We start from the raw sequence: 13,534 nt of genomic DNA on the forward strand, positions 1-13,534 counted from the left end.
AGAAACTTGAATAAATGATGCGGTTACAACAAGATGTAGGCATATTTTGGCGATGATTGAGTACCTACGTGAAATCATTCGAAGCAAAAAAAAAGTACTTACATTAATTATGTAATTTATTTAATGAATCGTAAATTCTCACTTAATTAAGTCAAAATAGCGGTCTATCTATAAATCGTTCTGATTACAAAATAAGGATGCCAATGAACGTTTAAAATTAGAAATTGCTGCGCTATCATGTTTTATCATTATAGGAAATTTTAATATTCTTGAACGTTTAGCAACTGTTCAGAACCTTTCCATATTTGCTTAAAGTTTACCAAATATTTCATTTGTTTCTTGGTCTCAAAATATTGTCACAATGAATAAGATAATTGTTTTTCTTCTGATGTTCATTTTCAGCATGCTATCTTCTCAGGTAAACATTTTTTTTAAATTAATGAATCTTGCCATAAGTAGGTGTCTGCCGTACTTTAAAATCGTGCATACATACATATGTATCTCTTGTCTGTAATTATCATTCAGTAGGTATGTAGTAGTAGTACGCGGATATAGTGTACATTTTTGTTTCATACCTATCATAATCGTCAATCGATATCTGCTGTTAATTGAGTCCCAACTCTCAATATAGGAACTTGAATTATGCGAGTGAATTAGATGAGCAATTACTTCAGTTATCAAAAAATAAAAAAGTACCTCTCGGCTCTCTCTCTCTCTCTCTGAAATATTAGGTACTTATAAGGTATAGCCGTACCGAAGCCGTTTGAATTCTTTCATCTTTGAAGAAATTTTATCGTAAAAACTTGAGAAATAAAATAATTATGGAAAATTATTTTTTGAAAACATGATAACGCCGTCATTTTAAAATTATGCAACCAAAATGACGTTAATTCGAAATTCAAGAACGCACTCTATAAGCTGTGGCAAAAAGTTGATACAAGAAAAAAAAGCGAAGCCCGAAGCGACTAGCGAGACCTCCAAGATGAATAAAAAATGATGACTAAAAAAAATTACCGGAACTCAAAAAAATCAACGTCTGTCGTTTTCCGACTTGTAAGGTTTTCGTTCGACTTCGAGTTGAGTTTGAGATTTTTGAACTGTTCTGTTCATTCATATTTTCAATTAATTTCTTCATAATCCGTGTTACTCGAGTGTTTTAAATGTAGAATAAAAGTCATTTCATTATCTCTTACTAATCAACTAAATTTCACCGCTGATTAATGCAATCTAATAGGTAAACTTACATACATTGTGATGTAATTTATCTTACACATACATCACGTGGAATTTGAAAACGTAAACGTTACTGTTGTTTTAAGTATCATTAAATGCCAAAGAAACATAGATCATTCGTGAAAAAACATCTATTTAAGTATCTTTGTAATCATCAATAATGGACGAACAGTGGACAGAACAACTATATTTAATCGAAAAACAAGTAAGGCTCGTTTATTCTCATTTCCGGACATTATGCGTTTTCAGAATACCATTGTTATGTTGTTTCATAGGAAAAGGAGTTCGAACTGCTGCAAGAACAATTCCACAGTATTACTCAGCAGATGGAAAACAACTCGAACGGCAATGTATCCGGTGAAGTTTTGGAGACGCTTGAAAAGCAAAATGTCAAGTTGAAACACAGGATAGCTGTTTTAAAAGAGGTAAATTCATCGATGGAACGTCGGTGAGGTTTTTATCGAAATACTAAATAATACTTTGAATTTAGGCAATTTCTCGTGAAAAAGAAAATGCTTCTAACAAAAGTACATCATCTGGTTGCGATACGAATGCCCTATCTCCACTGGTGATTTTAAGACGTACTTTTGAAAAGGCTGTAGAACTAGCCTATCCCTCCGTGCCTTCCAGCGTTGTTACCGTAGTTCCAGCAAGTGCTCAATTCGGCGATTATCAATGTAATGCTGCGATGCCTATTTGCCAAGCTCTTAAGCCGCAAGGTAATTTATCCTGTGTAAGCAGAATTATGTTGGCAAATACTCAAGTTTCTTAATCCGAAGTTTGATTTAATTCAGGTCAGAAAGTATCGCCCCAAGTTGTAGCGAAGACAATCTTGGAGAAATTTCCGCCGTGTCCTGTGATTGAAAAAACCGAAATAGCTGGTCCAGGTTTCATCAATATTTGGCTAGACCGAACATATGTTTCTCAAAGAGTCAGCGATATGTTATTAAACGGGGTGAAAGCATCTGCTGAGAAAAAATTACGAATCATTGTCGACTTCTCATCACCCAATGTTGCTAAAGAGATGCATGTTGGGCATTTACGGTAAAAATGTAACCGGTTTAAGAATCATTTCGGTGGAGCAAGATTCTTATTTTATTTCTATTACAGATCAACCATCATCGGAGATAGTATTTGTAGATTATTGGAATTCTTAGGACACGATGTTTTACGTTTAAATCACATAGGTGATTGGGGTACACAATTCGGAATGCTAATCGCTCATCTTCAAGAAATGTTTCCTAATTATTTAACCGAATCGCCCTCCGTTGGTAATTTACAACGATTTTATAAGGAATCAAAGATCCGTTTCGATACAGACGAAGCCTTCAAAAAACGAGCGTACGACTGCGTTGTAAAATTACAAAGCTTTTCGCCCGATTATATCAGAGCTTGGGAATTGATTTGTGATGCTTCTAGAAAAGGTAGGCCAAGTCGTGAATTGGTCAATGGTCATGTTCGGTATTTTTGCTGTTTTGCCTTATTGTTTTTTCATTTGTAGAATTTCAGAAAGTATACGAAAGGTTAAATGTGAAGTTAATCGAAAGAGGAGAATCATTTTATCAAACAAAAATGAAAGATCTCGTCGATAGTTTAGTGAAAGAAGGTAATTATTGATATTTGTCAATCTCAACCTCACGGTTACTTATCTAGTATTTATTCTGTTGTTACTTTCAGGCTTATTAGAAGATGACGAAGGTAGAAAGATCATGTGGGGAATCGATAGAAAAAATATCCCGCTCACAGTGGTGAAATCAGATGGTGGATTCACATATGATACTTCCGATATGGCTGCGTTGAAACATAGAATCGAAGAAGAAAAGGCAGATTGGATTATATACGTTGTCGATGAAGGACAAGTATGTATTTCTTGGTTTATGACAGTGTTGTATTTGTGTTTCGCTTTTCTATATAAAAGTACAAAAATTTCCAGTCAACGCATTTTCAAATTATTGAAAGCTGTGCTCGTCGCACAAATTGGTATGATCCGTCCAAAGTTCGAATGGATTTTGTTGGTTTTGGAGTAGTTTTAGGAGAAGATAAAAGGAAGTTCAAAACCCGATCTGGAGATACCGTACGATTAGTTGAACTTCTAGATGAAGGTTAGTTGCGGATTATTAGTTATGGCCTACGTTTTTGGCATTCGCGTGATTTAAAATATGTTTTATGTTTACTTTCATAGGCTTAAAACGTGCCGCAGATAAATTAAAAGAAAAAGGCCGTGATTCAGTATTAACCGAAGATGAACTCACAAATGCTCAGACAGCGTTAGCGTACGGCTGCATAAAATATGCTGATCTTTCTCATAATCGAAATCACGTTTATGTGTTTTCATTTGATAAAGTTAGTATTCTGGAAGTGCACGATTCGTTTTTTCTTTTTCATCTTCATTAAATTAATGAATTTTCATTACAGATGTTGGAAGATAAAGGAAACACCGCCGTTTATTTACTATACGCATACACTCGAATTAAATCTATCGCTAGAAATGCGAATATTTCGCCAGAACAAATCAAAGAAGCTGCGTCTTCGGTATCAATTAAACTTGAGCATGAAAAGGAATGGAAATTAGCCAAAGTTGGTGATTCGCTTTGACTAAATATTTTTATAAGAAAATTTCTGTATTCAGGAATAAGTAAGTATGTTTTCTTCTCGCAGGTATTATTGCAGTTTCAAGATATTATTATCAGAATTACGAAAGATCTATCCTTGCATAGATTATGCGAATACCTATACGATGTATCGACTACATTTTCAGAATTTTACGACGTTTGTTACTGTATTGAGAAAAATCCGGAAGGTGAGCTTCTCAAAATAATATTTTTTTAGCGTCGTGTGAGATATTTTTTATGCATGGCTTCCTGTTGCTTTCGCTTCTAAATTATAATTTTTTTGAATATGATCTAAATTTAAATCGAATACTTATTGAATGGATTTAACCGCTGGTGATGAAAGTATTGCGGTATGTGGTCATAGAAATGAAGAATTGGCTGAATTCCGCGTTATTCAAAATTTCCCGAGTAGATTATCATTTGAACAAATAACAGTATAGTCGTCGGAATATAACCAGAGATAATTTTCGTTATCTCATCGATGTATCGAATGTGATGTACGGCATCAAGCAATAAACATTTCCGCTTAAATTACAAAGAAATCGTGGGGGTCAAACATCTAAAATTTGATCATCAGAATTCAAGCGAAAAACGTCACGACAGCCTATATGGTCTCGTAGCCATTTCCAGACACGTGTATAAGAATAAATATGAAAAAAGTGCTTCGCCTTTGATATTATGTATATCGCATTCATATATTTTTTTTATAAGTATTGGAGAAAACAACGCGTGTTGATTATTTCAAACGGTTGGGCAAGAGCGTAGGTTAAATGATTCATTTCGATATAAAACATACTTTAATCAAACAATGATAAAAGGATACGATAATTGGCGCGTTTCAACGGTAATAAAGTTGCTAATTAATCGTTCTAATTATGGTTTCGCGTTTAGAGACCAAGTCTAAAAATGTTACTCAATTTGATAAATTTTATTCGTTGATTCATGAATGTATATTTCTACTAGTTGAGCATAAAAGGTAGTCCACTTATTTCGCTGCCGTGTTTCAATTTTGAAAAATATTCATTGGAAAATTCTCTTGAAAATTTATTTCCATTCATCAGTATTTAACGTTAGATGGTTAATGCTAATCTCCGATGTGTACTGACGTTATTTGGAAATCGCTGCTCTAATTACTTGGCTTTTTAGAAATAAAAGGGTATTTCACTATTCATTAAAATATATCTAATAATTTTCTCTCGTTATAGGAGCCATTGTCAAGGTGCACATGGATCGTATTTTACTTTGTGAAGCTACAGCTCTAGTCATGGAAAAATGTTTTGATATTCTTGGTATCACTACGGTAACCCGTATGTGAATTTATGGGCTTTTTAAACCTCCGCAATGATTTTGCGGATTTTAATTTATTTATTCGAGTTGAATTTTTTTATAAAGGTTGGTTTTTCTTTGATCAGAAGTATTGTTTTTTATTAAAACTACGATGGCTTGTCTTTTACACGAACGAACTAATGTAGTTGTAAATTCGTAACTCAAAGTATTACGTGTAAATATATTTTTCAAATTAAACTATATGGAATCGGCATTTTCTTTGTAAGGTTCTTCATTTTGTTTTCTTTAATTTTTCGTCGGGTGTAATTTTTTGTTTTATTTTTATTTTCCTTGGTTTCGCTATGTATCTTACCAGTCGTGCAGTGATGAAGATTCTGAGAAAATCCTGCATTTGGCTTGGTAATGGTGTATTTGTCGTTGGAATTTATCCTTCCTAAATTCACCACACTGCGTGAAAATGAATACGTAAATAAAAAAGAAAGAGTTACATTAGGTACATTGTTATTGTAAAATAACAGATTTCGTAAATTTCGTCGTCTCAGGAAAAATCCTGAAATTATTTGATATTCTGTTTAGTTTTGTTTTTATTTTGTCTGCAAATGTCTGGGTGTTAAATTTTAATTTCTATTATTGAAATTGGGTTTGATTTTCAATGGAATCGAACCCCTTTATAAAACACAAGTTTACTATATGAAAATCTTACATCTAAAACTTCGCTATTCGAAAAGCCAGTTGTATGCGGTTGTATGTTTTGTACATGTATTTTTCTTTCTGTTTGTGTCGTTACACGAAACGTGTTTCGCATTTCTTTTTCACTTGATTTAAAGTTTGGTGAAATAGTAGAAAAAACGAAGAAAAAAAATAGGGTATGCTTAACATTTTTTTGAATCTGCGTAAAACGAAAAAGTAACATCATTGCTGTATTTCAAAGATAAAAATTTCTTACGCTCCTTTGTAAGTTTAAAAAAGGTTCGCAAATTGAATAAATTCTGTTTTGTATGCGTACTAGGGAAGGCTTAGACATAAATATTGTCCTTCTTCAAAATCAAAGAAGCGTAAACATTCGAAAATTATACCCTTTAGTAAAGCTCTTCAAATTTGCGGAGAATCAAGGTACTACTACGATGGTGATGTAGCTTTGATTCTTGATGCAAAAGCGACCATTCATGCGTTGTATTGTATCTGAATTTTTACGCGGTGTTGTTTTGGAATACGTATGTTATAAACATATTGTTTGTAATAGTTTTTTTTTTCATCGAAATTGATTTTTTTCTGTCTCTTTTTCTGATTTAAAACTGAAATGAATGATTTAGGCCGAGTTGTGTATTGAAGGGGCAAAATACTGAATTTGAGAAAATCTCAATTTCTAGAATTTAGGAAAAACTTGTGATTTTTTATTATTTTATGTAATTAAGTATTGAAGTTTCTTTTTTCATTTATTCAAATTTGATTGCTTATAAGTAAGCCGTTTGTACTTTGTTTTTGTTCATCACAAAAAATCAGATCGGAAACTATTCAAATCTAAATTTAAATCATTGTAAGTAGGTAAGTACTCACAGTTTCCAAATGGAGTAAAAAATGAAGTAGGTAAATTTTGGGAAATCTGATTTTAAAGACCAAATTACCATTTTGAATATGTTGCGAAGGCAAAGTAATGTCATCTCAATCGTCAATGTTCACTTTCTAATGGTTTTCTCACAATTTGAAAATATTTCCTTCAGCTGCTTCAGTGCTTGAAAACTGCTACAATTGTCGATTACAGCCCGTACCATAATTCTTTTCAATTTCAACATTTAAATGAAAGAATAAAAACAAAAGCTACAAGAAATTTTAATTACGAAAAAGCGCGAAAGTGGAATGTGTGGAAAAAAGGATCACGTAGCGCAATTTGATTTCGCTTTTTTCCTCTTTTTTTTTTTTTTTTTTAAATAAAATTTTTACAACAAACGGATATAACTTTTTATCTTATAAGCCGAACTGTTAAGAGTGTATGTTTTATAGGAAAACGAATAAGGTGAAGGGTAAAAGATGACACGACAATACTTTTAAAACGGGTTTTTTCTCTTGGAAAAAAAAAGGAAGCGTAAAGCGTGTAGAGAAAACGGAAGAATAAAAAAATAGCGGGATGCGATGATTTTATCTCTTCTAGAAACGTCGTCACCTTTTAAACGCATTTTCAAGAAGAATAGCAAAAATGAAAAAATATTCTGAAAAAGAAAAAAAAGCACGAGAGAGAACAAAAATGTCAAAACTCGGTTAAAGGGAACGAATACTGGTTCAAAGTTAATCTTAAATTATGTAAGTTGCGGATGAACGGTGCGAGCGCAGTGAGGCGTTATTTCCGTGTGTATTCCTCCGTAAAAGTGTACCCTTGGAGCCCCCGATTGCCGCTGGTTCGTCGGTTGATGGAAAAGTACGGCTATTTTTTTCGAGCCCTTTTATCGTCTTTACGAAGCTACAACAAGTATCCCTCTCCTCTCTGATACGAATAAAAAGAAAAATTATTCGCATTCCGTTCTTTCTCCTTTTTTTTTTTTTTTTTTTCATATTATTTTATCTCATGTTGTCAATCTTGTCGATGTGTTGAAACAAAAGTGTAAATTGTTGAGATTTTTTTTTACTACCGAAAGAAATTCCTGAAAGCTTGGGTATCCTTTGGTATTGGTGTGACTCCAGCGGAATTTTTCTTCCAATACTTAGGTGTACCTCTTCTGCGGTCAGTATCCTTATATATTAAAAGATGTTTGAAGGAAAACCTTGATAGAGTCCGCCAGCCTTTTCTACTGAACCGATTTCAACAAATTTTTTTTTTAAACGTTCCTTTTAACGTGTAGATATGTCATCAAGAAAAAAAAATCGAAAATTTTGAAATTAAGGGCCGAAAAAATTGAAAAAACACGTTTTCTATTGTGTTTAAACAATAGAATTTCGAGTAGAAACCTTGATAGAGTTCGCCAGCCTTTTCTATCGAACCGATTTCGACAATTTTTTTTTCAAGCGTTCCTTTTGACGTGTAGATATGTCATCAAGAAAAAAAAATCGGAATTTTTCAAATTAAAGGCCGAAAAAATTGAAAAAACACTTTCTCTATTGTTTATAAATGCACATATTACAATGCACACCGACAACAATACACTCAGAACGTTGCTATGTGGGCGTGTTTACAGCGTAGGGGTGTTGAGGAGGGAATGATGTTGTTGTTTGTTGTGTTGCGAGGTACATTCATTGCTATAGTATTTTATTTTTTTCAAAACTGGAATGTGGTGTCTGTTAAAATAATAAGGAGAGGAGGTTCTACACTTGAGATCATTTTTGGGTTAGGATTTTATTTCAACAGCACAAATTTAAATGTTTAGTGGAACATTGTTTGTAAAAAAGTTAAAGTGAAGATGGAGAAGGGTTCAGTACAGTGTAGCCAGAATTTTCTCAAAGAGAGGGCAAAACCAGATTTTTAGGTATGAAAAATCGAAATTAGAGGTAATGTAATGGAATCCCTTCTTAATGTATGATAATTTGTATGGAAATGAAGGTGCAATTACTGCTCAAGTGAAGTGAAAGCGAAAATTTGTTGAAAAAAATGGGTCGAAAAAACGAAAAAACGGTTCATTATTGCGTGCATTATTTCTAATTTTCACACGCGGGGGGGGGGGGGTGGCTCAAGTCACGTCCCTCTCTTAGCTAAGCCACCACTGATAGGGTTTCTATACTTGGGATACAAATTTGACTATCCTACCTCAGATTTTCATTTAATAGGATTGAATTACTGCAGCATACTCACTACCTACTCATTTTATGCCATCATTTTACAAAAATTTTAAACATTTTTCTACCCAATTTTACATATACCTAGAATTTCAGAAATTTTACTCCTAAAAAATGATGATACCTAATTATCAAGAGTCAGTAAGTATACCAGAGTAATTCAATACCCCAAGTATAAATCTGAAGTGAATAGATGTAAGTTTTTTGAGAAAAAAAATTTCGTTAATTCATTGTAGAAATTGATAGAAATATTGTTCAAACTTGAATTTTTTAAACATTGTACTTTAGAACCAGAGTAGAATTTGCTATTGACACATTGCAGCTGATTTGCATTTAGGAGCAGGGGCATGAGTTGAGTTGTTAAAAAATTGAGCCCCGGAGGGGCGAGAGGCCTGAGCGAAGCGAGGGTCAGGGCGAGCAGCACGAGCGAAGCGAGTGCGCGAGCTATGGAGGCGGAGGTCGCGGAGCGACCTAGGGGGCGAAGCCCCCTAGTTGTTGTAATTTTATGTTGCCAAAACCTTATTATTAGCGAATGGATCGCTGCAGCTTGAAAAGCTCGTCGTTCAATTCGTGCGATAGGTACATGTCAAGTTCTTATAAAGTAAAACGCGTCAAAATACGAGAGACCCATGTTTCATGTTTCCATGTTTACCACACAGTCGATGTGTTTGATGTGTTGCCTCGCACCTGTCAGACCGGCGATGTTCCATCTGTATGTATGTAGGTATTAGGTATACTCATCGTAGCTTCCTATGCTCTCTGATTTCATGCATACATGTGCCAATGTCAAGTAGAAAGCACCCCCTCTCCAAAAAATTGCTTCAAAAGTGGGTTTTGAAAATGTAATGATACGTACCTATGTTTATTCATTTCGGAAACCTGTAAGTATGCCCTATGTACTTTCTTAATTTACAACCCTCCCTCCCCCGGCCATCTTATCAAGCGGGAAGAAAATTTTGCGTCGATGAAAAATATGTGTATTTGAATGTTTTATGTTCCACAGGTTTTTCATTCATTTATCCAATGGTTCGGCCGAACTACTGCACCAATCCTCGTCTCCCTCACCCTTGTCTGTAATAAACAACTCTATGGTATTTTCTTCGTGTTTAGCATTGAATACCAGACAACGTTAATGTTCCCCAATTATTGACAAGCTTTCATTCTAAAGCATTAAGTTTCAATTTTTTTTATCGAGTATGGGTGGGGGTTCGCTGGTATGTTTGCAAGGGTGTATTCTACGAGAAAATTTGTCGTGCCCTAACATGTTCTTTGCCAAATTTCCTATCCGGCAGCGGGCAGTTCAAAGCTTTTTCAAAAATACATAAATTCGAATTTCATTCATTTCGATCTCAGTTTCCCCCTTTGGAGATCGAGTACACAAATAACCGCTAATCCACCTTTTTTAAATGGTTTACTTAGGTAAAAATTGAGCTTGTTTGATCGGACTATTAGATATAGCGTACGGACCAATCCGCTCAACATTTGGGTGTCGGTCCAGTGTAAAAATGAAAGTCTTTACTACTCGTAATTCATAAATCTGTGTGCTACTGACTTTCCAAAAAAGTTGGATGATTTTTTCCACATTTAAAAATTTGTTTTCTTTATAATCTGAAAAAATTGATATTATTCTTGAAATAATTAAGGTGAAAAAGGCACATCCAGACTGTTTTTATCATCATTCTCGGAAACTTCAAGCTGCTTAGATAGTTCATTTACTCGTAATGTGGTATGTAGCTGTTTTTTATTATGCATAGACAGCAATTTGCACAAAATTTACTCAATGATTTTTCTCAACTTTTGGTTATTTTTGAAGTTTTGGAAAAAAATGCAAATAATTATTCCTTGGGGGCGAATGACATTTTTTAGACAATTTAAGCATTACCAAAAAAACATTTTGAAATTGAAAAGAAAATTTCACATGAGGTAAATGACCTCCTGTAAGTGTGAGCTAACGAATGAAACTTACATTTTTCTAAAATGTACAATAGTCTGCATACTCTCTTTTCAAAAGGCGAACATCTATTTGAATCTGAAACACGACTGATTCGCTTACTCGGTTTTGTATCAACAAAACAGTACGTATTCAGTAGATAATAAATGTATAATCTACCCATTCGAAATGCCAAACAATATTCATGGGGTTGAAATAATTAAGGGATTACATACCTAACGTACCTAACTACGTAGTACGTAGTACGTAGTACGTACCTACTACCTACCTATTATTTTTAGTCGATAAAAAATGACATTAATTTCAGAACGACATGTTAATACACAATAATATACTTACTACGTAGGTACGCGCGAATTTCATTTTTGTTCATGGTTTATCATTATCATCAGAGTGAATAGGTAAAAGTACCAAGTAAAAATATGTACCTACCATTATTAGGTATCTTTTTTGATTACATCAAATTTTTTTGTTTTTCATCTCCAGGATGTTAGACTTACTTATCTGCTGCACTCATGCACTTCTTGATTTTTTTAAAATTCGACTCTGATAAGGTATTTATTCCGAGATATTCGTCCTTACTAAAATAAATAATACGCACTTACTCAACCGCCAAAAATTGCCCGCAATATCTATCTATTATAAGCAATTTCTTATTTCTGCTTCTCCTTTTCAAGTGTTCCAAAAAGCTTCATTCCATCTCAAATATATCATTACCTACTACTTCGACTTTTTGAATGGCAAAAATTAAGAGAGCATCTGAGAATACTAGCAAGGAAGCAAGGCTAATAATATCAGGCGGTGAGTTTCATTTTTTGGTTATTGGAGTGCGATTTTTTTGAAATTTCAATTTGACATTCTTGCTGTAAAAGAATTCAAAATTTTATCAAAGAGGCAGATGGCTATAATTTCAAAAACCACTGTAATAAGGGTGTGAATAAAATTTTACACTTACGAACTCTGATAAATGTTCTCGTAACTTCCTATAACTTATTGATAGATTTACGTATAGTTTCTCAAAATAAATTCCTACCTGTTTTCATTTGGTAGGTGTGGGTAATTTTTGAGTGGTGAAAAATTCAGAAAATAACAGTTTAAAAATGCGATTAATTGATCTGCGAAGTCAATTGTGAGGTATAAATCAAATTTCAGCTTTCTACCACAGTTCGATCAAACTCTTGATTTTTTCCTCGAGGAACGGGTCAAATTCAAAGTGGAAATTTTTCTGCATCCGGTCCAAAAAATTCTGCTGGTTGAGATTCCGTTCTTATTAAAATTAGTATGAATACTCAATATTCTATTTTTTTTTTGTCTGAGTTTAATGACGTTGTTCATGTTTTATTATGGATCATCGGGTTTTTTTTTTTTTTTTTTTTGAAAAGTAGGTACAAATATTTATTCAAGTTGTGGTAGTGAGTGTTATGTGATGCATTTCCAATCGTTATTTGCATGATACAAATATTAAAATTCATAGTAAGCTATAGAGAGTTTTGACTTTTAAAAATCCTATACCATTTAACCAAAAAAGTGACCTGCATTGTTTTCCTTTCGAGGACCCTTTATTTTTTAAATTCAAGTAAATTATGTTTTTACATTTTACTTCCTATGGTTAGACGTAGGTACATTAAAATCTAGGTATATTAAGTATACAATAACTAAGCAAGAATTTTAATATTTACGCTAAAAGTGCATTGTACATACATAATTATAATACCCATGTATGGCGCAGTGTTAGGGAAATAACGTATTGTTCTATAGAAAGGAAATGCACTCTCCCTAAAACCGTCATCCCTATAAGATGGATTGTGAATTACCCGAATTCAGTAAATTTTTCTCTTTTCATTACTGTCCAAGAAGTGTATACCTACCTGGTAAAGATACAGCAGTGGACCTATGTAAATCCTTAATGCTAAACACGAGCATAATTATTTCATTCGAAGCTTAGGTACAATATCGAATAGGTGGAATAAAACGCATAGAATAAATTTACAAGAACGCGGTATTGAAAAAGATGCATGGTAGAATGTGGATCAGATTTAATGAGAGGTAAACGACGTGTAGAAATGGCCCTCGTTTCAACGATAATCATAATAATTGACCCTGAATAGCATAACCACAGGTGTTAACAAACGCAGCTTGTACGGCATTCGCACGAATCCGGTGAACAGCACTTTTTGTAAATAAACTGTCAATCAAAGCATGATATAATTTGGGCGAGAAACCGCGTGAAATTGCAAAAAGTCAACCTGTTCGAAGTAATGACCGTTAAATTAATGTACGATAAAACGTCGCGTTGCCCAATGCACCCAAAACTTTTACTTATTTTTCAAATCGACTGAAAAATTCTCCTAGGAATAATAATCTAATTTAGATCAATTTCGATAAGTCGCTAGATACACTTATCAAGGAGTTTGCGGTGTAAAACTCATCCCTTCGAAAATAATACCTTGGGGAATTATCCGCTTGTAATTCTCATAGGGTAAAATAGACAAAGCTCAGCCTTAAAATGACACGTTGCTGACAGATTAATAATTGAACTGCTCCCTATTTTGAAATATGCCCAAGTTATGCTGTTCCATTTTGCGTTTTTCGTCATGTTTACGTGTATATACATGTAGTATGAATTGAATGTAAAAAGTTATTCCTAGTAATGTGTGCTGCGCTGCAGAGTTTCCATCACTGTGGTTGT

The 13,534-nt window shown here is 33.7% G+C and overlaps 1 protein-coding gene across 2 annotated transcripts; it reads left to right on the forward strand.

The window, feature by feature from the left end:
• The first annotated feature begins 278 nt into the window (after window positions 1-278).
• Window positions 279-5,385, forward strand: ArgRS (arginine--tRNA ligase-like protein). 2 transcript variants are annotated; one of them, XM_065345244.1, is made up of 12 exons: window positions 279-418; window positions 1,509-1,658; window positions 1,724-1,952; window positions 2,028-2,277; window positions 2,344-2,657; window positions 2,735-2,839; window positions 2,911-3,092; window positions 3,167-3,335; window positions 3,416-3,576; window positions 3,649-3,810; window positions 3,892-4,033; window positions 5,051-5,385. In XM_065345244.1, exons 1-12 carry the CDS (start codon window positions 362-364, stop codon window positions 5,158-5,160), a joined length of 2,031 nt encoding a protein of 676 aa, XP_065201316.1. In that variant the 5' UTR covers window positions 279-361; the 3' UTR covers window positions 5,161-5,385. The 2 variants fall into 2 exon arrangements, with proteins under 2 accessions (XP_065201316.1, XP_065201317.1); XM_065345245.1 differs by lacking the exon at window positions 279-418 and adding an exon at window positions 1,023-1,438.
• Window positions 5,386-13,534: the final 8,149 nt, after the last annotated feature.

Source organism: Planococcus citri, chromosome 1, assembly GCF_950023065.1.
Source record: "Planococcus citri chromosome 1, ihPlaCitr1.1, whole genome shotgun sequence".
Taxonomy (NCBI): domain Eukaryota; kingdom Metazoa; phylum Arthropoda; class Insecta; order Hemiptera; family Pseudococcidae; genus Planococcus; species Planococcus citri.

Coding starts and splice junctions, on each gene's coding strand:
- ArgRS (XM_065345244.1), top strand. CDS start 362: ATGAATAAGATAATTGTTTTTCTTCTGATGTTCATTTTCAGCATGCTA. Junction 2,658..2,734: donor TTGTGATGCTTCTAGAAAAG/GTAGGCCAAGTC, acceptor TTTCATTTGTAG/AATTTCAGAAAGTATACGAA. Junction 3,093..3,166: donor ACGTTGTCGATGAAGGACAA/GTATGTATTTCT, acceptor AAAAATTTCCAG/TCAACGCATTTTCAAATTAT.